Source organism: Dipodomys ordii, unplaced genomic scaffold (genome assembly GCF_000151885.1).
Source record: "Dipodomys ordii isolate 6190 unplaced genomic scaffold, Dord_2.0 Scaffold93, whole genome shotgun sequence".
NCBI classification, from domain to species: Eukaryota; Metazoa; Chordata; class Mammalia; order Rodentia; family Heteromyidae; genus Dipodomys; species Dipodomys ordii.
In genome coordinates, this window is record NW_012267309.1 from 3,702,935 (window position 1) to 3,727,594 (window position 24,660).

Below are 24,660 nucleotides of genomic sequence, written 5' to 3' on the forward strand. Positions count from 1 at the left end.
CACCACATAAGCAAAAAGAAAAAAGCCGGAAGTGGCGCTGTGGCTCAAGTGGTAGAGCGCTAGCCTTGAGCTGAAGAGCTGAGGGACAGCACCCAGGCCCAGAGTTCAGGCCCCACGACCGGACCCAAAAAAACAAAATAAAATAAAGTCTAAAAGTAGAACTGTATGATCTACAATAATACTCTTGGGCATGTATTTAAAAGAATTTAAAGTCAGGATATGATAGATGTATGCAACAATGTTTACTAAAGCACTATTCACAAGTGCAAGCTATGGAATCAACCTTCAACTGATCAATGGATAAAGAACTGTGATATAAGCTAGCACTGCTGGCTCACACCTGTAATCCTATCTACTCAGGAGGCTGAGGTCTGAGGATCCTGGTTCAAAGCCAGCTGGGACAGGAAAGTCTGTGAGACTCTTTTTTGACATTATCTTATCCTTGGTATCCTGTGAGTTGATCTCTATTTTAATTTTTTCTTTCCTTTTTTTCTTTCTTTCTTTCTTTCTTTGGTATCCTGTGAGTTAAGTCAATCTCTATTTTAATTTAATTTTTTCTTTCTTTCCTTCCTTCCTTCTTTCTTTCTTCCTTCCTTTCTTTCTGTCTTTTTTTTTTTTTGCCAGTCCTGTGGCTTTGAATTCAGGGCCTAGGCACTGTCCTTGAGCATTTTTTGTTGAAGGCTAGTGTTCTACTACTTGAGCCACAGAGCCACTTCTGGCTTTTTCTGTTTATGTGGTACTGAGGAATTGAACCCCGGGTTCATGTATGTTAGGCAAGCACTCTACCACTAAGCCACATTCCCAGTCCCTCTGTGAGACTCTTATCTCCAATTAACCACCAGAAAACTGTGGCTCAAAGTGGTAGAGTGCTAGCCTTGAGCAAAGCAGCTCAGGAATGACTACCAGGCCCTGAGTTCAAGCCCCACAACTGACAAAAAAAGAACTGTGATATATATATATATATATATATATATGTGTGTGTGTGTGTGTGTGTGTGTGTGTGTGTATACATACATGTACATATGCACATACATATATGTATATACAATATGTATATTATACTAAATATACATATTATACATTAGTATACTAAATATACATATTATAGATTAGTATAATATACATATTGTATGTGTATATACACATACAATATGTATATGTATATGGACAGAACTGAGAACACTGTATTAGCAAAATAAGGCATATTCAGAAAGACAAAGGTCATATGTTTTCTCTCAAATGTGAAATTTAGGCCTAAGATATATGTAATAGTTAGACTAGGGGGAACATGGAGGAAGGAGAGAGAAACAATGGTGGGGGTGAGTAACAGTGACAAATATTGTGTCTATGGTTGAAGATGACAGAAGGAAATCCATGGGAAAATATTGAAGAACAGGGCGAGGGAGAAGGAATTGAAAAAGAGAGCAATATAGGCTGTTAATTGGATCAAAATACAATATGTAAATGTGTTGAATATCACAGTGAAACTCCTTTGTACAATATACACTAATTTTTTTAAAAAAGTAATGTTCCTAAAATATACCTTGTTTTTCAGAATGAATACAATTTAACTCTTTATGACTTTGAACAAGTTAATTGTGTCATGTTTTAAGATAACAACCCTTTATTACTGAGGTTAGTAGAGTGTTACTATATTTGTACATTAAATGGTTATTATTATCCTTACAGATTCCTAAGACTAGTTTTTGTATGTTTTACATTATCCTGCCCATGTAATTGTAACCCCTCTGTACAGTATGTTCACAAATAAAATTAAAAAAATTTAAAAAAACTGTCTTAAAAAATCAGTGTTTCATGTTATTAATAAATCCACCTTATAAATCTTACTGTCCTAACTAATAGTAATTGTGACTATTTGTTAGAGTGTATCTACATTAAAGAAATTGTTTCTACATGAGGCCTTTTCTCTTTTTGATGTATTATTTACCTATGGATTCCATGTTTGTCTATGCTCTCTGCTCAATTCTGTGTTAATTTTCATATATATATATACATATATATATATGTTACATAATGTATCATGCGTTCTTTTTCTACAGTCTTGTAAAATGGCAAGAAAGTTTTATAGCGTTCAGTACTTTCAGTTTTGATAATATTAAAGAGGAGTTACTAAATGCAAAAAAGCCCCCAAAGCAGGACTTACTATAGATAAATCAAAAATATTCTTTGTGTGCTGGTATTAAGACTTGAACTCATTGCCTGGCCTTAGCTTTTCTTGCTCATAGCTGGCTCTCTACCCCTTGAAACATAGCTCCACTTCTGGCTTTTTGCTAGTTAACTGGAGATAACAATCTCATGAAATTTCTTGCTGAGGCTGACTTTAAACTATGATTGTTGATCTCATCCCTCTGAATAGCTACCATTATAGGTGTGAGACACTGGTGCTTGGAGGATAAGGCATTTTTTTGGGGGGGGGGGTGTGCGTGTGTCCGGTTTGGGGGCCTGAACTCTGGGCCTGGGCGCTGTCCCTCAGCTCTTCAGCTCAAGGCTAGCACTCTACCACTTGAGCCACAGCGCCACCTCCGGCTTTTTTCTTTTTGCTTATGTGGTGCTGAGGAATCGAACCCAGGGCCTCAGGCATGCAAGGCAAGTGCTCTACCACTGAGCCACCTTCCCAGCCCCAGATAAGACATTCTTAAATAATTCAGTGAGCAGTTATTTAATCATACATTGTTTTAGTTTACATTTTTGGTCATATAGCTCTCCTTTCTATTACATTACATAACACAACATTGTATTCTATTGTATTGCATTACATATAACGACTTCTCATTTCTATTTGTGTGTGTGTGTGTGTATGAGAGAGAGAAAGAGGCAGAGACAGAGAGAGACAGAGACAGAGGGTGAAGCATGAGTGTACTGTGGCTTGAACTCATCTTAAGATGCTGTTCCTTAAAGTTTTTTTTTTTTTTTTTTTTTGCTCAAAGCTAATGCTCTACCACTTGAACACAGCTTCACTAGTGGCCTTTTGTTTGTTGGAGATAAAGAGTTTCACTGGCTTCAAATCATGACCTTCAGATCTCAGCCTCAATAGCAAGGATTACATGTGTGTATCCAGAAATAATGGCTTTTTTTTTTTTTTTTTTGTCGGTCGTGGGGTTTGAACTCAGGGCCTGAGCACTATCCCTGAGCTTCATTTTCTCAAGGCTAGTGCTCTACCACTTTGACCACAAAACCACTTGCAGTTTTCTGGTTGGTAATTGGAGATAAGAGTTCCATGGACTTTTCTGCCCAGGCTGGCTTTGAACCCAGATCCTCAAATCTCAGACTCCTAAGTAGCTAGGATTACAGGTGTAAGCGACTGGCCCCCAGCATTTTGTTTTTTAAGATAGGGTCTATATAGTGCTGGCTTGCCACTAGCGTAGTCTGGTGTCAAACTTGTGATCCTTCTGCCATACCCTCCCAAAACTATTATTTTAAATATTTGAATCTGTCAATTTTTTCTGTCCTTTATGAAAGGATATTGCTATGTAGTCTAGGCTAGTATTGGCCTATAATACACAATCCTCTTACTTCACCTTCCCAAGTGTGGGCATTATAGGCAGAATCACAAAACCAGGTGTTGGTTAACTTTTGATTGTTCATAAAAATCTGTACATTAGAATTCCATTCTATTTCTCAACACATAAACATGTAACTAACGGAAAGTGTGTTAAGTATCTAGGGCATGAGTGGGGAATGTCTAGCTCAAAGGACTTCATATGTTACAAGACAGGACAGACCAATTTTTCTTGTTGGTTGCCTATAGCCTAATTGTATTGAAAATTTTGTATGTCCTGAAAATGTTATAAATATCTCAATGATCTTTGGCAGAAAAAGGTTCCCCACTCCTGAGTAATGGTTGGCTTTTAAATAAGCACAACTTAGAAACACAAGATTAAATATTTTATGAAAGTATATGAGGCTCACGCCTGTAATCCTAGCTCTTCAGGAAGCTGAAATCTGAGGATTGAAGCTTGAAGGCAGCCCAAGCAGAAAAGTCCACAAGACTCTTATTTCCAATGAAAACTACTCAGAAAAAGCCAGAAGTAGCACTGTGACTCAAGTGACAGAGCACTAGCCTTCAACACAAATAAAAGAGGCTCAGAAACAGCACCTAGGCCCTGAGTTCAAGCCTTAGGACTGACAAAAACAAAACAAAACCAAAACACCCCCCAAAACCAAGCAAATTAATAAAAAGTATAGAAGTGTTGGGTGCCAGAGGCTCATGCCTATAATCCTAACTACTCAGAAGTAAGATCTGAGGCCAAGTTTGAAGTCAGGTTGGGCAGAAAAGTCCCAGAGACTCTATCAATTAATTAGCAAATAAACAATCAAGCTAGACTGGAAGTATGGCTCTAGTGGTAGACAGCCAGCTGTGAGAGAAAAAGCTGAGAGGTTGATAGGCTCTGAATTCATGCTCCAAGTATAGTACATGGAGGTAGGCCATGTGCCTGTAGCCCTAGTTTACTCAGGAGGCTAAGGCAAAGGCCGCTTGAGCACAAGAGTCTGATGGCACTTTGGATAACATGTCAAGAACTCTTGTCTCCTAATTGGATTAAAATTACAAATCTATCCCAAGTTTAAAATAAAATCTTAAACTGTAGCCAGGTGCTTGTAGCTCACTCCTGTAATCCTAGCTATTCAGAAAGCTGAGATCTGAGGAACATGGTTCCAAGCCAGCTGGGCAGAAAAGTCTGTGAGACTTTTATGTCCAATTAGCCACCAAAAAGCCAGAAAAAAAAAACAACAAACCTCTGGTTCAAGTGACAGAGTACTAGTTTTGAGCAAAAAGAAGCTCATAGACAGAGCCCAAGTCCTGAGTTCCAGCCCCGCCCCCACATACCATAAAACAAAACAACAATGAAAAAATTCTTATGCTATATAAATGAATTTCTCCAAGTTAAGGGCTTGGTTTTAATCTTTGGATTCCTACACTATGCATAGTGTACTATGCATAGTACACTATAGACAATGAGTATTTGTCTAATGAGTAAGTGTAACATCTGTAAGACAGGAATAAGAAAACTTGTTTCTAAAAAAGCAAATTAAAAAAATTTTAAGTGACTATAAAGAAAAAGTGATTTCTCTCAACAGCTGAGTTAGTTTCCAGTTTTATTAGCCAGTAATTAGTTTAGCAGAATGGTAGAATAGGAAAATATCACACACAAAACCTTAAAACCTTAAGTAAAACTAATCTTAAAAATGATCTGGGGCTGGACATGATGGCTTATACCTATAATTCTAGTTACTCAGGAGCTGCAAGACTGAGAGGATTGAAGCTGAAAGCTAGCCCCCAAAATAGTGAGGTTCCATTTTATTAAATAAGTCTGGAGTAGTGTTGAGTGTCTGACAACTACACAGGAGGCTACAGATAGTATGACCTTGATCTTAGGTGGTTCTTGGCAAAAATGTGAGGTACCACCTGAAAAATATGACAGCAAAAAGGATTTGTGGTATGGCTCAATTAGAGTACCTGCCTAACAAAATGAGAGGCTCTGAGTTTTAAAAATCCAGTACAATCAGGCATAGTAGCTCAAGTTGTAATCCTATATACTTGGGAGGCAGAGAACAGGGGAATCATGGTTCAAGTCCAGTCTGGGCATAAAAGTTTGAGACCTCATCTCATTCAATGACTAAGTGAGGAGGTGATACATACCTGTTATCCCAACAATGGAAACACAACAGCTGGGCACAGTAGCATGCATTTGTCATCCCTAGTGACACAGGGAAGTACAGCTCAGGCAAGCTCTGGCATAAAGTGAGACCCTACCTTGAAAATACCAATACATAAAAAGGGAACTGGAGGCAAGACTTAGGTGGTAGAGTGCTTGCTTACCAAGCATGAGGCCCTGAGTTCAAATCTCAGTACCACCAAAAAGAGAATAAAACATAGCACTGCCCAAACAAAAAAGAGTAATTTAGAGATTAAAATTGTATCTATAACCAGAGCCATTAAATAAAGTTAACTAGGGTTTACATAGGATTCTAAATGTTCCCAAAAGTTCCATACACTGCAGTAAAATAGAGCTTGTACTTTTAAATAGCTAGCTATAATGATTTGATGCATCACTATATGGCAATAAATGGGCTATGGATATAAACTAGAGAAAAGGGGAAAACCCCTATAAACTAGAGAAAAGGGGAAAACCCCATAATCTTTTGTTGTGATAAAATTTCTTTTTATAGATGTTAGAGCATAAAAATAATGCATAGTAATTTATCTGCCATATATTAACTTTTACCATATATGATTACATTTTGAGTCCATGCAAATTGATGCTATAAATGAAGTGGCTTTTTTTGGGGGGGGGTTTCGGTCGTGGGGCTTGAACTCTGGGCCTGGTCGCTGTCCCTGAGCTCTTCAGCTCATGGCTAGCACTCTACCATGTGAGCCACAATGCCACTTCCAGCTTTCTGAGTGGTTTATTGGAGATAAGAGTCTCATGGGGGGGCTGGGAAGATAGCTCAGTAGTAGAGCGCTTGCCTTGCATGCATGAGGCCCTGGGTTCGATTCCTCAGCACCACATAAGCAAAAAGAAAAAAGCTGGAAGAGGTGCTGTGGCTCAAGTGGTAGAGCACTAGCCTTGAACTGAAGAGCTGAGGGACAGCGCCCAGACCCAGAGTTCAGGCCCCGCGACTGGACCCCCAAAAAAAGAGTCTCATGGGATGTTTCTGCCTGGGCTAGCTTTGAATTGAGATCCTCAGATCTCAGCCTCCTGAATAGCTGGGATTATAGGCGTGAGCCACTGGCACCTGGCTAAATGAAGTTTTATAGGAGGACTTGACAATATTTTTCTATTTATCGGTGTATCATTCCTCACTATATCTTCAGACATTAAGATTACATCTTAGTTCCAAAAGTAAATTAGAAAAATACATAAACATTCATGTTGTTTGTAACTATGAGTCCTACACTAAGTAAGGCAAAAGGAAAATAGTCAACACACTTCAAAGAGGGCATTGTGGACTAAGACTGAGGAAGCTAAGGTCAAAATCTTTCTTAACCATTGATGGAATTATGAAGGATAAAAATTTATATTACACCAACATTCCCATTGAACCAGGGTCTGAATTATAAGTATATGATGTTATAGATGTAGTGTTATTTCACTTATTTCCACCTAACTTCCAAAACATCAAATTTTTTGTTCCATAATAAATTGCCAGTGACAGACAGGATGAACTAATAGTCATTAGCAAATAAGGGATTATTTCAGGGTTTTCAACCTTAGCACAACTGACACTTAGAGCAAATGATTCTTTGCTGTGGTGAAAAGCCTTAAACAACTTAGAATCATTAGAATGTGGATGTTCAACAGTATAGTATCCCTGGTCTCTGTTTATTACATTCTAGTACTGATTGTAGCAACCAAAGCTTCTTCAGACATTGCTAAAAGTGTTGGGGGTGAGGCAAGAGAGATGGGTAGTAAAAGAAAATCCCTAGTTGATAACTACTGCTTATAGATAACTGCAAAAAGTGTTACTATCTCTGGTCTAACTTAAGAGATGTTTCTTGTACTATAAATCTAAATTCCTTCAACAGTAGAGCTTAATTTCATTCACTTAAATTTTCTTTATAATTGTTTTTAGCATGTTTTTACCTGATATAATCACATATATTTATTATTTTGTATCTGTGTAAACTTTAATTTTCATATAGTAACTATGACCCACTGATATTTCATTTTACCAGTTATATACTACTGTATCAATATTTATGATGTCTAGTTATCTCCCTACTGTTGGACGTATAAGCTGCATCCAAATTTCCATTATTAGAGGCAGTCTGCAAAACACACATTATTGTGTTAATTTACTTTTATAAATTTGTGTGTGTGTGTGTGTGTGTGTGTGTGTTTAGTAAAGAAACGTGGAGAATAAAAGTTAAATGCTGCTGGTGGTTTATGCCTGTAATCCTACCTACTCAGGAGGCTGAGATCTGGGGGTCAGGGTTCAAAGCCAGACTGGCATGAAGTCTATGAGACTACCTCCAATTAACCACCAGAAAGCCTGAAATGGTGCTCAAAGTAGTAGAGAGCTAGCCTTCAGTGAAAGAGCTCAAGGACAGTGCCCAGACCCCTAGTTCAAGCTCGACTACTGACAAAAACAAAAACAAAAAACTTTCTGCACAGGCTAGCATTAAACCCAGATCTTCGGATCATGAGTAGCTAGGATTACAGACATGAGCCACCAATACACAGCTTGAAATAAAATCTTTTTGTTGTCAATTTTTTATTTTCTTTATATCCAATTTCTACATGATTCTTTCTATATTGAAGAATAGACTTTTTTGAATATGTAAACTATGATATGAAATATAAATTAGGTAGATACGATAAAAAGCTAAGAAATAAAAGATTGATAAGGTTTTTTTCTATTTAAAATGCAATAGTGTCTAACAAATTACAAATAAAATAGGAGCAGGTAGTATTATCAAGATAAATAGCAGTCTATCTTTCCTGAAAGCTAATAATCTTATTACAGCAGAAAGTATATTCCAAATAATTATGCAAAACACAAATTTTATCTCAACATTAAATACAGTATTATAAGATAGAAATGATGTTGAGTTACTCTTACATGAAGTGATGGAACCATCAAGTAAGACCAAACAAATTATTTTCCTCACTTCACATTATTAACCATAAATGGAATTAATTATCTTTCAAGAATGAATAAATACTCTAGAGTTTTAAAAGACTATATATCAAAGCTGGGAATGTGGCTTAGTGGTAGAGTGCTCACCTAGCATGCATGAAACTCTGGGTTTAATTCCTCAGTACCACATAAACCGAAAAAGCCAGAAGTGGCACTGTGGCTCAAGTTGTAGAGTGCTAGTCTTGTGCAAAAGAAGCTGAGAGATAGTGCCAAGGCCCTGAGTTCCAGCCCTAGGACTGGCAAAAAAAAAAAAAAGACGGTATATCTTTCCACTGTAATAAACAGTTTAATGAGAAAACCTCTGAGAAGTTTAAAGAAAGATTTTTTTTTTGTCAGTCATGGGCCTGAACTCTGGGCCTAGGTGTTATCCCTCAGTTCTTCAGCTCATGGCTAGCACTCGACCACTTGAGCCACAGAACTACTTCTGGCTTTTTCCTGCTTATGCAGTGCTGAGGAATCGAACCCTGGGCCTCATGCATGCAAGTAGTCTATCATTGAGCCACTTTCCCAGCCCCTAAAGAAAGATTTTTTAATATAAATATAAAACTGCTCTGAAATATAAAATGTTAATTTTTGTATGTGTCCGGGGGCCTGAACTCAGGGCTTTGGCACTGTCCCTGAGCTCCTTCTGCCCAAGACTAGCACTCTACCACACTTCCACTTCTGTTTTTTAGTAGTTTACTCAAGATGAGTTCTTTTGGTAAAAAGAGAGTTTTCTGCCAGAGCTGGTTTCAAACCATGATCCTCAGATCTTAGCTTCCTGAGTAACTAGGATTACAGGTAATACACTGGTGCCCAGCAAAATCTGTTAATTTTTTTAAATTTTTATTTATTTATTTGTTTTTGTTGGTTGTGGGACCTGAACTCTGGGCCTGGGCACTGTTCCTTAGCTCTTCAGCTCAAGGCTAGCACTCTACCACTTGAGCCACAGCGCTACTTCCAGCTTTTTCTGCTTATGTGGTGCTGAGGAATCGAACCCAGGGCCTCATGCATGCAAGGCAAGCACTCTACCACCTTCCCAGCCCAAAATCTGTTAATTTTTAAAACAACAACAACAAGGTGCTGGTAGTGGCTCATATCTATAATCCTAGCTACATAAGATGAGATCTAGAAGATGGTGATTCAAAGCCAGTAGAAAATTTCTTGTGACTCCATCTCTAATTAACCAGCAAAAAGCTGAAACAGGAGTTATGGCTCCTATGGTAGAGTGTCAACCATAAGCAAGATCACTAAGCAAGAATGCGAGGTCCCGAGTTCAAGTCCCAGTACTAGCACAAAAAACAAACAAATACGCCCCCTTCTCCTTTGCCCCCATGTTAATCTTAGGGCTTGAATTCAGGGCCTGGGCCCTGCCCCCGGGGTTTTTTTTTTCTCAAGACTAGCATTCTATCATTTGACCCACAGCTCCACTTCTGGCTTTTTGGTGGTTCATTGGGATAAGAGTCTCATGAATTTTCCTGCCTGGGCTGGCTTCAAATGACAATCCTCAGATAAGATTTCTGACTAGGTAGGATTACAGGCCTGAGCCCCCAGTGCCTGGATAAAAATAATTTTTTAATGGGCTGTTGATCTAGGTGAGAAAATGGGATCAATCAGTCTTCCTCAGGAAAAACTACCTGGAAAAGCTCTGAAGTGGCTAAGTATTTATATGAATCTATGTTACATCTCTATTCCCTGCGCGAGTAATGACATTTATGACAAGGAAATATTTGAATGGAACATGTCTTCTTTTCATTGATTGAGATATGAAAGTAAATGATGAATAGCAATTTAACATTGACATTAATATTATATCTTCCTATGGAGAGCAATATTAATACCTCCTTTATCTGACAATAGTGAAGGAAGCCTACAAGACAAGGAATAAGTCAAAACAGCTACCACTATTATCTAGTTCATGCATTTTATCATTAACTCCCTTGGGTCCTCACTGAGTCAAATTCTAGTAAAAATGGTTACCTGCTTTCTTAATCCACAGAACATCAGCTAGGGCAAATGTATTAACACACATGAGAATGACAATTGACAGACAGCCTGGCAAAGCAGAAAGACAAAGGAAAAGAAAAACCAAAAATACAAACAATGCAGAGAGGCAGAGAATTTCTCTATTAAATGTATAAGGATTTTAGTAAAAGTTTAAATTTCAGTTATTTTTAGAAAATTCAGTTAAGTGGAACACCTTAACAAATGAATTGGTATTAAATGTTAATACAAATACACAATAAACTTATTTGAATTAACTAACATTTAGCATATTCAATATTAGATTGTATAAAAAATAGAGAATAATAATGAAGTATGAACTTTGTCTTTGTTTTACATTGTGAGGTTATTTCATTGGTTCAGATAATCTGTTCAGGGCTGGGAAGGTGGCTCAATGGTAGAGTGCTTGCTTTGCATGCATGAGGCCCTGGGTTTGATTCCTCAGCACCACATAAGCAGAAAAAGCCAGAAGTGGGGCTGTGGCTCAAGTGGTAGAGTGCTAGCCTTGAGCTGAAGAGCTGAGGGACAGAGCCCAGGCCCAGAGTTCAGGCCCCATGACCGACACAAAAAAGAAAAAGAAAAAGAAAAAAGAAAAAGATAATCTGTTCATGTAAATCTTGTAGGCAGTTTACACCAACGTGAAAAAGGTCATAGGTTGAAAACCTCAGTAAGAACAGTTCCAAAAATTTCTATTTATTGAAGAGTAAGAAGCATACTTTAAAACCAATATATGAATATTAGGGGCTATGAATAAATTTAGAGAAACAAAATGTAACCAATTAAACTCTGTGTAATCTAAAAGTTTTCTAGCAAACATGCCAGTTAAGTAGTACACTGTATTTATGGTTTTGTTTCCTTTTACTTTTCTTCTATTTGATACTATAAAGGAAGTGAGATGCTTAGTCCTAATTCCACTTCATCAAGGAAAGTGAGGTGGATGGCTTTACAAAAAAATCCCTAGAACCAAAGTCTTTTTCTCCCTATAATACATCCTATAAATACTTATATTAACTATGCTTAAAATCATGTATTAGAAACAAAAATTCTAATTTACAATGTAGGAAAAATAAAGACATGCTTAACTGCAGCATAACAAAGATTTGACAAATTTACTTGACAAAATGCTTTTTAATCACGAAATATGGACACCTACCTAAAAAACAAGTAGCTTCTGTGAACAATTATATATCACACCTTGATTGAAAAAAAATACTCCTTCTTAGTGAAGAAATTAATCTTTACATACTTTACAAATATATAGTATTGGGCTGGGATGTAGCTCAGTGGCAAAGCGCTTGCCTAGCAAGTGCAACGTCCTGGGTTCAATCCCCAGTACCAAAAAAGAAAAGACAAAAAAAATACAGTTAAAAAAAAACCCAAACAAATATATAGTATTAAATAAGTTGAAAATCTTTTGGCTGCAAAAAATATTCTCATTAACTTTTTTTGAGAGCAGCAGTAAGAGAGAGAGAGAGAGAGAGAGAGAGAGAGAGAGAGAGAGAGAGAGTGTGTGTGTGTGTGTGTGTGTGTGTGTGTGTGTGTGTGTGTGTGTGTGTGTGTGTGTGTGTGTGTGTGTGTGTGTGTGTGTGTGTGTGTGTGTGTGTGTCTAGGGATTAAACTCAGGGCCTCATGCCTACTGAAGCCAAGCTTCCAGCACTTTTTGGCATGGGTTATTTTCAAGGTAGGGTGTGGCTTTCTGCCTGGGTCAGCCTGGGCTTCACTCCTCCTACTTGGACTTCCCCATGTCCCTGATGATGACAAGTGTGTGCCAGCCATTGTACTTCCACATAACTCAAACAACAGGCATATCCCACTGTGCCCAATCATTGGTTGAGATGGGGTCTTATGAACTTTTTGCTTTGGCTGGCCTTAAACTGCAATTCCTACCCATACTCCCATTTCTGATTCCCATGTAGGAAGGATAATAGGCTGAAACCACCAGGCCCATCTTAGTTATAGTAAATTTTAATCAAACATCAAATTCTTCTACATCAGGAGACTGTCTAGGTATCTATAGTGTACATGAAAACATAAGGGCTTAATAAGGGTAAAAATAATTTTAATGCAATTATTTCTAAAATATACACTTTTCCTCATTTTCTCTGATAGCATGTTGAATATTTTCTTGCTAATTATTTAGTTTCACTATGAAAATTACTTCTTAGATCTACAGCAATACTCTTAGGGGTGTTACATGTGAGACTGCTAAAATGTTTAAGATTTGATTTCACTTTAGTATTTAAAAAAACTTAGTAGGTTGTATTTTTATGGTATTTCAGTCTCTTCCCTTCAGATTGCTACCAATAAGTTTTTCCAAAGAAATGACTACGACACATCTGATATCAAGCTTGATAAATCACTAATCATATTTAGTACATATTGACTTCAGTAGATGACGAGTATTGAGCTCAAAGTAGTTCCATGACATTTCTAAGGCATAAAATTTTTTTAATGATGATTTTCTTTAATGTTTGAAGTCTTCACCATTTACTTACTGATGTGTAATTGTGTTTCAAATCTGTGGCATTACCCAACTATAAATGCTACTTAAACAACTGTTACTCATTTACTATGTAACAAAATAGAGCATTTTACCAAGCTGGGACAATACATATAATGCTGCCATGCTACAATCCCTCAATAGCAGTAAAAAATAAAAATAAAAGATTATGAATTTAGAATAGTAAAAATTATCAAAAGCTATCTCAATATCTAGGGCCCAATTAAATAGGTTACATATGTTACACTTTATTAAAATTTAATGTTAATGTGGCTAAAAATTTTCATTAAATACATGTAATTATTAAGTCAGAATATTTGTAAGATAAAATTACTAGTTAGAAAACAGTTAATATAAGGGAAATATCTAAAATAATACCTGATATAAACCAGGCAAACAAAATTAATTTTCTTGCCCATGGCACCAAGTTTGCCTATTAAAAGTGAAAACTACACCACACAGGAGAAACAAAAGAAACAATGTTTCTATCTTTCATGGCAAATTTTCATATAATTCTTGAGAATAAGTTTTTATAAAGGCTTTAGAAAAAAGCAGGAATAAATTTTAATGCTGATAATAATAGATAGAACTTTGGGATTAACACCTACCGATTTTTTTCTACTGTTTTCCAGATCTTTGAGTTCATTCTCGATTTTTGTGATTAATTCCCTGAGTTCATCAAGATTAGTGCAAATAAGCTAAAATAAAACACAAAAACACAGCTTGATAACACATAATATAAAACACCCAAAACGTGGTAACAGAAGTCGTTTTAACACACACTGAGTTCACAATTATTTTTCTCTGCAATAGTACAGCAAGGAACACTCCACAGATACATGTTAAGAGGTATTCACTTGTTATGATATATGAACTTCAGTCTTAGTATAAAATAAGGTAAAACTTCAACATTGGTGTTCTCATCCCGCATCCCCACCTCTTATGTTTGCTTTACAATTCAGTTACTTCTTAATATTAACTTTCAGCCCAGAATGACAAAGATCTGGAAACTCACTCTAGATTTCACAGGCAATTCAATCACCTTTAAGAAGCACTTCAGCAGGCAGTCTCCTAGGAGGTGAATCAAAGGCACCCCTGGGAAGTTGTCATTATCTTTTTGCTTTGGTGTGGTGATACATAATTTAACCAATCTTGCTTATTGCTGTTGTGCTAGCAAAGAAGGTTTGCAACTATATGTAATATATTTGAAAATATAGATAAAATTAAGTATATATTCTTAACATGAGCATACTAGCTTTTTAAAAATTTGTTTTTCAGGCAGGGTTTGCCATGTATCTCAAGATGACCTTGAACTTACAATCTGCCTGTTCCCGGCCTCCCACAGCACACTGTGATTAGAAGTATACACCATATACTGAACTGAGCTTAACAGGTTTTAATAAAATCCTCTTTACAGATAGGACCTATTTCATTCCATAACTGTGTGGCTACTTTTTAATATTGGTAACGTTGGCAAATGTCTAAAATAACTGGTTTAAACTGGCTGGTTGCTAGTGCAGTTTAATTGCCAAGACTGTACAGTGAAGTCTCAACAACAATAACATTAACTGCATTTTAGTTCTTAAAAAAATTACAGCTTTCCCAAGTGAGTTCAATATATTTAACTTCTTTCTCAAAAATAATTTAAGCTGGGGCTGGGAAGGTGGCTCAGTGGTAGAGTGCTTGCCTTGCATGCTCGAGGCCTTGGGTTCGATTCCTCAGCACCCCATAAGCAAAAAGAAAAAAGCTGGAAGTGGTGCCGTGGCTCAAGTGGTAGAGCGCTAGTCTTGAGCTGAAGAGCTGAGGGACAGCGCCCAGGCCCAGAGTTCAGGCCCCACGACCGGACCCCCCCCCCAAAAAATAATTTAAGCTATTTAAAATACATACTATGAAAAATAAAAGGCCTCTGAAATAAAAATTTTATCTGCAAAAAGATGAAAAGTTTCCGATGAAGTGCAAGTCTTGTTGTTACCTTTATGCCATTTTTTAAAATACTGTATTTACAAATTATTAATGTGATTAACTTTATTAGCCCATATTTATAAGGGCATTTGCTTCCTAAGAAGCATTTTTTAAATTAGAAACAAATAACATAAAAGTGGGTTACCAGAAGGTAATTCTTAGAGGCTATTAAGTGAAAGAAATAGGAGACAGGAAAGTCATTTAAATTTTTTGCTCCACAAAAATGACGAGATGGTTTAATCTAAATACAGTAAGAAAAGTTAATTAGTATTAACAATTGTGCATAAGACATATCTATAGAACTTCCATCCCAGAACTGACAAAATAAGGAAAATTTGTACTTCCAATTAAGCAATTTGTCACTGGAAATGTAGCTCAGGGTAATGCTTGGGAAACAAAAAGAAAAACAATTTCAGAGTAGAAAGCAATATATAATAATACAGTAGGAGAATAAACTAATTTTAGAAATTATGTATTACAATTTGCCAAATTTGGTGATGAAGGAAATGCTGATGGCCAAACAGTGGCTGGTAAACCATGTAATTGCCTCTAAAACTACATAATATGTTCAGCTTCCGTTATAAGACCATAGAAAAATGCTGACCTTTCAGCAAGATTTTAGAAAGTACTCAGTGAAGACTAAGAGTTCCTCTGACTACTTCAAATTTCTCAGAATTTGCAATGTCTATTCACATCATATACAACATAGCAGATGTTATATCGCTGTCTCACTAAACTTAATATACTAGGTTAGTATCATAACAGACTTTTTAGTTGCACATATGGCAAAGCGAAAAGGAATTTTTTGCTTTCATCTTAGCTATTTCGCTATAAGGAATAAAGGTATATATTTTGTATGCTGTTTATAGAAACCTGCAGAAACAATGAAGGTAAATCCCTCTATAAATATATTCTAAAAGCAATTTAATCTTGTGTGTTGTGTGTGTGAACATACTTGTGCCAGTATTAGGGCTTGAACTCAGGGCTTAGGAACTGCCCTTTAGCTTTTTTTGCTCAAGGCTAGTGAAGAGAGAGTTTCACTTCTGGCTTTTTGGTTGATAACTAGATTTAAGAGTTTTATGGGTTTTCTTGCCCAGGCTGGCTCTGATCAGCAATCCTCTGATCTTAAGCCGCTCAATAGCTAAAATTACAAGTGTGAGAAGCCAGTTTTTCACTAAATCAACAAATATTTACATTCTATCTAAAGGAATAAATACAATAAAGGTAAAAGCATAAATTATTTCAACAGCTTAAGAGATATTTAAAATAACACCTTTACTAAATTAGTGCTTCTCAAATCTCATTACATACAAGAATTGTATGAAGATCTTGTTACAACAAAGATATTTTTATTTAGTAGGTCTCACATGAGACTTTATATTCTGCATTGCTAACACGTTCTTCGAAATAGCCTGAAGATTACACTTTTGAGTAGTGTAATCTAAAAGATTAATTTCCAGAAATAGGGGATGGCACACTGAATTAAACACTGTATTCAAATAGATAATTGTTCAAATAAATGACCTCTTAACAACAAATTCTGATTAATTTGAGAGCCACAATATTTTTAAATCAATTTTTACTTTGAAGTTATTTGAAATGACTTAATAGTTTATACAGTGATTTATGCTTTCTTTTTGAGACTAGTTCTTTGTATGCAGACAAGGCTAGCTTCCAAATTCACTAGTAGCCCAGGTTAATCCCAGCCTCTCAAGTGCTGGGATTAAAGGCATGCACTACCATGCCTGAATTAAAATACTAATTTTTAAAAGTCTCTAGTGATACGTCTAATGCATATCTTATACCTAATATGTAGAATTAAGTTCAGCTGCTAGGTAATTCTGGAATATGACACAATCAATTTATGCACATCTGTGTCATAAACAACTCTATTTCCTTTGTTTTACAAAGTAAGACCTTTAAACTAAACTCAATTTAAAATGGTGTTCTAGAAATAGAATCAATTTAGTAGGTAAATCTCACCTTAATGTGAAGAACAGAGGCATTTTGAAACAAAGCAAAGCATCTTATTTAAACTTCCTTCTTATTAACTTGAATTTGAAATGTATACCTGAGGTATCGGGCCTTCCAGGGATGAAATTAAAAGGCTTCACAGAAGCTTGGATTACAGCCAGGTCACAATGCTAACATCAAGAAAAGATGTCTTCTTGTCGTAGTGTAGAGATTATAAATTCCCCAGGAAATCTTTAAGGCTCTCATACTCTTCCTAATGTTAACCTTTCACTTGACACAAGCCATGGTAGAGCTACAAAATTATAGACCTTAGTGCTAAAAGGGACCAAAAATAAGTAATGTGATTCAAGCCTTACCCTAGACTAAAACAAGTGTTTCTTCAATTCAAATACAAGTAATTAAAACTAATAGAGATAAAGTAACCTGTGATGACATGCTAATAGAGAAGCCACAGTGTCTCCATTGCTCCTACTATATCATATTCTTTAAAGGTTCTTTTTAAACAAAACAAAATTAAATTGAATTAAATGTGTTAATTAAAGTTTTAGGATGTAACATATCCAATATTTTCCATGAAATGATAATCATGTTTCAAAAAGAATATAAGGTAGTTTGTAAAAATAGAAACAAGATATAAATTATAGTTAAAAGCAAAAGGAAAAGTACTCTGAAGTTATAATAACAAGTCCAAACAAAGTAGATAGTACTAATTTCATTCTACTAACATAATCTATAATTTGTCATAAAAATTATAAGCAAAACAATGAGAGCATGGTGTACATCCAAAATTTATACTGCAATTAAAATGAAATTATATTAATCACTGGTAGAAGTCCTCCTTATGTCTTATAATCACCAAACAAGCAATAATGTTTACACTTCGGAGCCCACAAAGAAAGATAATTTCTGACAATGAAACCTAAATAATTTTGACATACAAGGCAACAAAATATTTTTTTATGTACTAAATTTAAAATATTAAAGAACTTTAAAAATCTATGTTGATTACAGCAAAACAAAAAGCTGAGGTTGAAAATATTCATTTTAAATAACAGCAATTCAAAATAATGACTTACTCCAAAGATTTGGAACACAGTGAAGTAGCTAACCAAAAACTAATTTCAATTTTAGTCTTAATTTGTAACACTGGGGCTTGTATTTCATTTCTTATTCCCTAGTCTCTGCACTGGCTGCATGAAGAAATAAATTTTTTTCAGGAATATGTGAAAGATCCTTAAGTTTTTTGAAAATAATACTATAGTAATAATACTTTGGCAAATAATTCCTTTGCAAATTAGCTTTTAGAATAAACTATACATATGAACAAGGAGAACATTCCATTAGAGGTTTTATAGGTTACCAATGGAAAATAATGTTGTGGTAACTAAGCTTGCTAAATTATTTATTTTTAATTATCTTACTGGGTCTTTTCTGTGCATGCGTGTGTGCGTGCATGTGTGTGTGTGTGTGTAGTTATTATAATGGTGATGTACTGAGGAGTTACAGTAATGAGTACATTTCTTTTTGAACATGTCACCCCTTTCTTTTCCCCCCAGTACTAGGGTTTGAACTCAGGGCATAATGCTTGCTTAGCTGGCATTCTACTCCACCTGAGCCATGGCTTCAGCATTGGCCTTTTCTAGTTATTTGGGAGAAAGAGTCTTGTGTACTATTCTGCCCTGGTGGGTTCTAAGCTGGACCTTACCCTCAGTAGTTAAGTTTATAGGTGTGAACCACCAGTACCTAGAGTTGCATCCATTGGTTGTGGACACTTAAGTGTTTAAATACATTCTAGAACTTTCTACTAAAATTATGTACAAAAGGAGAATGCATAGGTTAGACTTCTCAAATATTAAATGAAAATGCCTTTTACAAAAAATTAACTTTATTAGGAAAACTGACATTTACTGTTCACTTGTCTTGCTTATAAAATTGATATAGAAAAATAATTTAATTAAACAAAATCGTATTGACATAAATGCTTAAATAAACTACTATTCTAAATATTGTAAATATTTCCTAATTCTTTTGCAATTTCTATTGATAAAAAAGTCAATAGAATTTCCTTACATGCCACATATATATCCTCTCAGAACAGTAAAATAAGAATAAGACTAATTTTTCACTCCATGGTCAAATATCCAAAATATTTTTAAAGTTTTTAGTAGCTGAGAAAAGTGCTAGATCAGTAATAGTTGTTCTTAAGCTGATTTCTAATGGACTTTTTTACTTGTAATATGTTTTTCCTCAGAAGCATATGTTTATTTGAAAATAAATAATAAGAATAGCTAAACGATAAGGAATATAATGTAATCCTTACAACAACCCTACCTACAAAAGTAAGTAAACTCAAGGTTACAAAGTTAAGAGGTGAAGCCTAGTTCAAGAACCTATATGTTTAACCACCATGCAGATGATTTGTACCCATCTAGGTTCATTGAAAAAAGGTCTTTAGAGAAGGAAACTCAAGAACTTTTTTTTTTAATCAGTCGTAGGGCTTGAACTCTGGGCCTGGGCACTATCCCTCAGCTCTTCAGCTCAAGTCGAGCGCTCTACTGCTTGAGCCACAGCACCACTTCCAGTTTTCTAGTGCTTTATTAGAGATAAGAGTCTCACAGACTTTCCTGCCCTGGCTGGCTTTGAACAGTGATCCTCAGATCTCAGCCTCCTGAGTAACTAGGATTACAGGCGTGAGTCACCAGAGCCTGGGTAAGAACTTTCATTTTTAGTAAAAGCATCTTATTTTTATGTTTAAGGTCTGACAATCAACTTAGGAAAAAATAGTACAGACAGTATTAGTCTCTTTACAATGCACGCGCACATGCACACACACCCACACACACCCACACACACGTGCATGCACTCACAAATTTAATTCACCAATGTCCACAGTATATACCTTAAATAATAGTAGGATAATTATTTTTCTTAAACTGAGAGATATTAGATGTATTTATAAACATGAATTCCTTCGGAAGAAAATAAGATTACTTTTTAGTTTTAAAAAAGTCAACAAATATACTCTCAGAATAAAAAGTAGTTGAGGTCAAAATAGACATCTTTTTTCAAGTGTTAGTGCTTAAAAAGTAAACTTCACAATTTAATGCCGTAACTGTCTTTAAAAATATTTTCTATCAATTCAAACAAGACTAGCTTTTTGGTAAACAGAGTAAATTTTACATAGGAATTTAATATTTATGTATCAATAGTTTTCTTTTCTGCATTAAGGTAGTTTAAAAGGATAAGACAAAGAAAATATTCTACTTATATATTTCTATTAAGTATTTTCATGCTTAATACCAGAAATGACATTTAAATTGATCTTAAAAAAAAATAAAACTTAGCTGGGTACTGGTGGCTCAAGCCTGTAATCCTAGCTATTTAGGAGGCTGATATTCAAAGCCAGCTCCAGCAGGAAAGTCTGTAAGACTCTTATCTTGCCAATAAACTACTCAGAAAAGGTTGGAAGTGGAGCTGTGGCTCAAGTGGTTGAGTGAGAGCCTTGAGCAAAAGAAGCGCAGGGACAGTGCCCAGGCCCTAAGTTCAAGCTCTAGGACTAATAAAAACCAACAAACAAAAAGACATGGGTAATTGGGTGCAGGTGGCTCATGCCTGTAACCCTCAACTACTCAGGAGGCTGAGATCTGAGGATCACAGTTCAAGGCCAGCCCAGGCAGGAAAGTCTGTGAGACTCTTATCTCCAATACACCACCAGAAAACCAGAAGTGGCACTATGGCTCAAGTCGTAGAGCTCTAGCCTTGAGCTGAAGAGCTGAGGGATAGTGCCCAGGCCCAGAGTTCAAGCCCCACAACCAACAACAACAAAAATCCCCACTAAACAAACAAAAAATGTGGTTAAGCTGGGTACTGGTGGCTCACACCTGTAATCCTAGCTACTCAAGGAGGCTAAGACCTGAGGATTGAGGTTTGAAGCCAGCCTGGGCAGGCAAACCCATGAGATTCTTATCTCCAATTAATAATCAGAAAGCCAAAAATAGAAGTGTGGCTCAAGTCGTGGTGTGCCAACCTGGACCATTAAAGACCAGGGGAGAGCACAGGGCCCTGTGTTCAAGCCCCAGTACTGGCACAAATTTTTAAAAAAAATGCATAAAATGAGTAATTTATAAAATCTAAGATGATAAATATCCTATTATTAGAATTTTTGGCAAGAAAAAAAATTCACTAAGTGGTATTCTTACATATGAACAAAGCTTTAAGTTTTATGGTCCGCAAAGTTCATTGATAACTAATATTATCAGTATTCTATTAATTCATTTATTTGAAGTAAATGACATATTCCATTGTGAAGCAGTTGCCATTTTCTTTATGAAGAATACCATGGTTCACATATTATAAGCGAGGTATAAGAGTTCTTGTTCTCAGGACAGTATTCCCTACCTTAGCCCTATGCAGATACAGAGACATAGAAATACACTCCCTCCACCAACCCATACCTTAAGAACCAGGAAGGGAACTTTATTTATTTTGAACGGCTCATTCTAGCAAAACATGTACTTTTGACCTAAGTTTCTGCCAGTGGTAAGCAAATGGTCAATAACTGACTAAAACTATCACTTAAAACAGTGTTTTACAAACTTTTTTTGTCCATGAGCCAGTCAAAAATATACAAGTCCTGTCACGGTGTACATACACAAACTAAAAGCAACATCTCATGAGAAAACAATATATGAGTATACATATTCACATAACATCTGTGACACATTACATATGATACATTGATAATTTCCATTTTTGCTTTGCTAGCTTAAAAAAGAAATAATGGCTAGGCAATCCATTGACATAATTAATTTCTAATATCAACTGCAACTGTATAGAACACTGTATGCAGTTTATTTTACTTTTGCATGTAAAACTCCATCCACCAATATAGGAACAGAAAATAATAGAAACAGGCCAGGTCTTAACTAAGATATTATTTCCATGACTAATAATGCTTTGAAGAACTGATAGGAAATGAGTCCTAAAAATAGCAAAGGCTGGTATGATATCAGTAGAAGCATAATAATATAACACTATAATATTTAGTCATGTTACAATGAACAGTAGAAGGATGTCCCAGGTAAACTGTAAAATATTAATTGACTCTGCTATAACAAAAGTCATATAAAGATTTTGTAGAAATGTTTTCAATTCATCTTAAAAATGTCAGTAGGATACTCTAAAATACTGATAAAAACACACTTTTATTTTTTACTTTATTTAAAAATTTTTTTACCAATTAGTAACTTCTGCCATATACGACTTTTAACTGAAAATAGATGTATCCATTTTTTTGATATATGTAACTATATAATCAGACTATATATTATAAATACCTTCACAGTTACTAGTCTGTGGCTAGACCTATTACTACAAAAGTTTTAAAGTCAGTCAGTGTCATTTGGAGAAAATATATTTTATAAAATAGAAAATATTTAACCAGGACAAGATTGCTTATTAGCTACAAATAAAAAACGTTTTATATATTTATGTTAGTTCATACAATTACTTTTTTGAAGAAAAAAAATAATTGGCAGTATGTACCTTTTTTTTTGTTTATGACCATTTAATTTTAACTTAGTATTTTCTCATATATATTTTTCTCACATATAATATCCTTTCATATATATAATTACATATAAATATATTTCTATTGTTCTATTAAACTGCTTCTACAAAAGTTAGCTTAGGTTAGCATATTCAAAATATCAGGTTCTTTTGACTACCAAGAGACAGAAACAAGAGGTTAAAAAAATTATGAAATTCTGGCAGATTGACTAAATTCGTGCTTGCAAGGGAAAAACAACATTGTCAGAAACATTTCATTTTAAGTATATGAGTTAGTTTCTTGAAGTTCAGCCCATCTTTTAAGCAATAAAATAAATACAAAAAAATTAAACTACGAAAAATGAGACAAAGTTGAAAAATTTACCTGAAATTCTGGTACAGCAGGTGATTTTGTGAGAGTTTTCCTTTTCTTTGTGATTGCTTTCTTAGATATAGATTTTTTTCCTTTCAAGATTAAAAGAGAAAAAGCTTTATTAATGCTGTTTCCTGAACTTCATTAACCAAAACCAAATTATACGGAGCCTTGAAAGTTAAATTATAACTAACAGATGGTGGCTAGTGAGTCAAATAAAAATGATGAATCAAAACAAGCCCCAGTAAGAGCAAACATTAAACTGTAACTACCTGTAAGAGACACATTAACAAATGCTATCTTATTTATGTAAGAAGCAAACTATTAGAATCTTTATACGTTTCAGAATTTACTGCAATCAAATCAGGCAAAAAGCCACATACTGCTACTCATTAAAATCAGCATTCACAATTAATAATAAGATCCACATGGGAGAAAAAATGCTTACCTGTAACAATGACTTCTACAGTCAGGAGCTAAATCTCAAGATTATATCCTCTACTCAACCTAATGTGAAAATACCCTCAGTAGCTTAAGAAACAAGGTTTTTCTGTCCCTTCAGCTCTGCACACTGCTAATGGGCTGCCCTTGGCAGTATTCAAAATCCAAAGTTTTAGAAGAAGATAAACATTTGCCTTCAAAGTGCACCTTGTAATTTGTGCATTCAGAAATCATTATGGAAAAATAAACATCATATTCTTAAAGAAATCCAATTTGTAGCATACATATGCAGCATTACCTACTTAGTATTTAACTTCATAAAAGGATTCATACATAAAGCTTCTATTTTTAGTAAGGAACATATTAAAAGTTTTTGTAATTAGCAAAAATTAATTTTTCTTGATTACTCAACAATAATAGATATAGGACACTTATGGGGGAAATAAGGAATTATAAATGGACACTGTCTTCCAGGAGTTCAGTCTATATAAAGGTATAGAAAGTTAAATCTAATACTTCTTTATTAATCTGGGTTTTTTTTTTTTTTGGTGCTGAGACTCAAAAGGACTCATACTTATCAAGCAAGCTTTCTACCACTGAGCTGTCTGCAGATCTTCTATATTAATTTTAACTCATAATTATCTGTAGACTAAAAGCAGCTTACAAGCTATTTTTTTTCAAATGAGAAAATGAGTTATCACATAAAATAAATTCATTTTACATAGTTTTAATGCTCCTTTCTAAACATTTTCTTAAGTAGATATGATCTCAAGTAAAAAAATGTCAATGTCTGATATTTTATTGAACCCAGCTGACAATGTCTTTTTTTTTACATTTTTTTATTGTAAAATTGCTGAAGAGAGGGGTTACAGTTACATGAGCAAGGTAATGAGTACATTTCCTATTGAGCATTGTCTCCTTTGTTTTCCCCCACCATCCATTCCCTCCCATCTCCACAACAAACACACCTCCTCTCCCCACCTCCCACCAGCTGACAATTTCTGCTGACAGTAACTGTGGTTATTGTCTATATTCCTTTTTAACCTTATCACAGAACTGCAATGTGGGTAATTTCTAACTTCTGGTTCAATAAAATGTATATAGCATGACTAAACTTTGAGCTGACAGAGTTCATGGTTAAGGCTCATTTAACTTTAATAAGTATCAACCTGTTTTCAGAATTTTTTTTTTTGGGGGGGGTCAGTCATGGGTCTTGAAC

At 35.2% G+C, this 24,660-nt stretch overlaps 1 protein-coding gene across 1 annotated transcript in view; it reads right to left on the reverse strand.

Annotated features, from left to right (window-relative positions):
* The window catches only part of Kiaa2026 (KIAA2026 ortholog), a 100,062-nt gene that overhangs the window by 23,734 nt on the left and 51,668 nt on the right, over window positions 1–24,660 (reverse strand). The window contains exon 4 of the mRNA XM_013026444.1: window positions 23,013–23,092. Coding sequence (XP_012881898.1) covers window positions 23,013–23,092 — 80 coding nt within the window. The remainder of the gene's footprint in view (window positions 1–23,012; window positions 23,093–24,660) is intronic.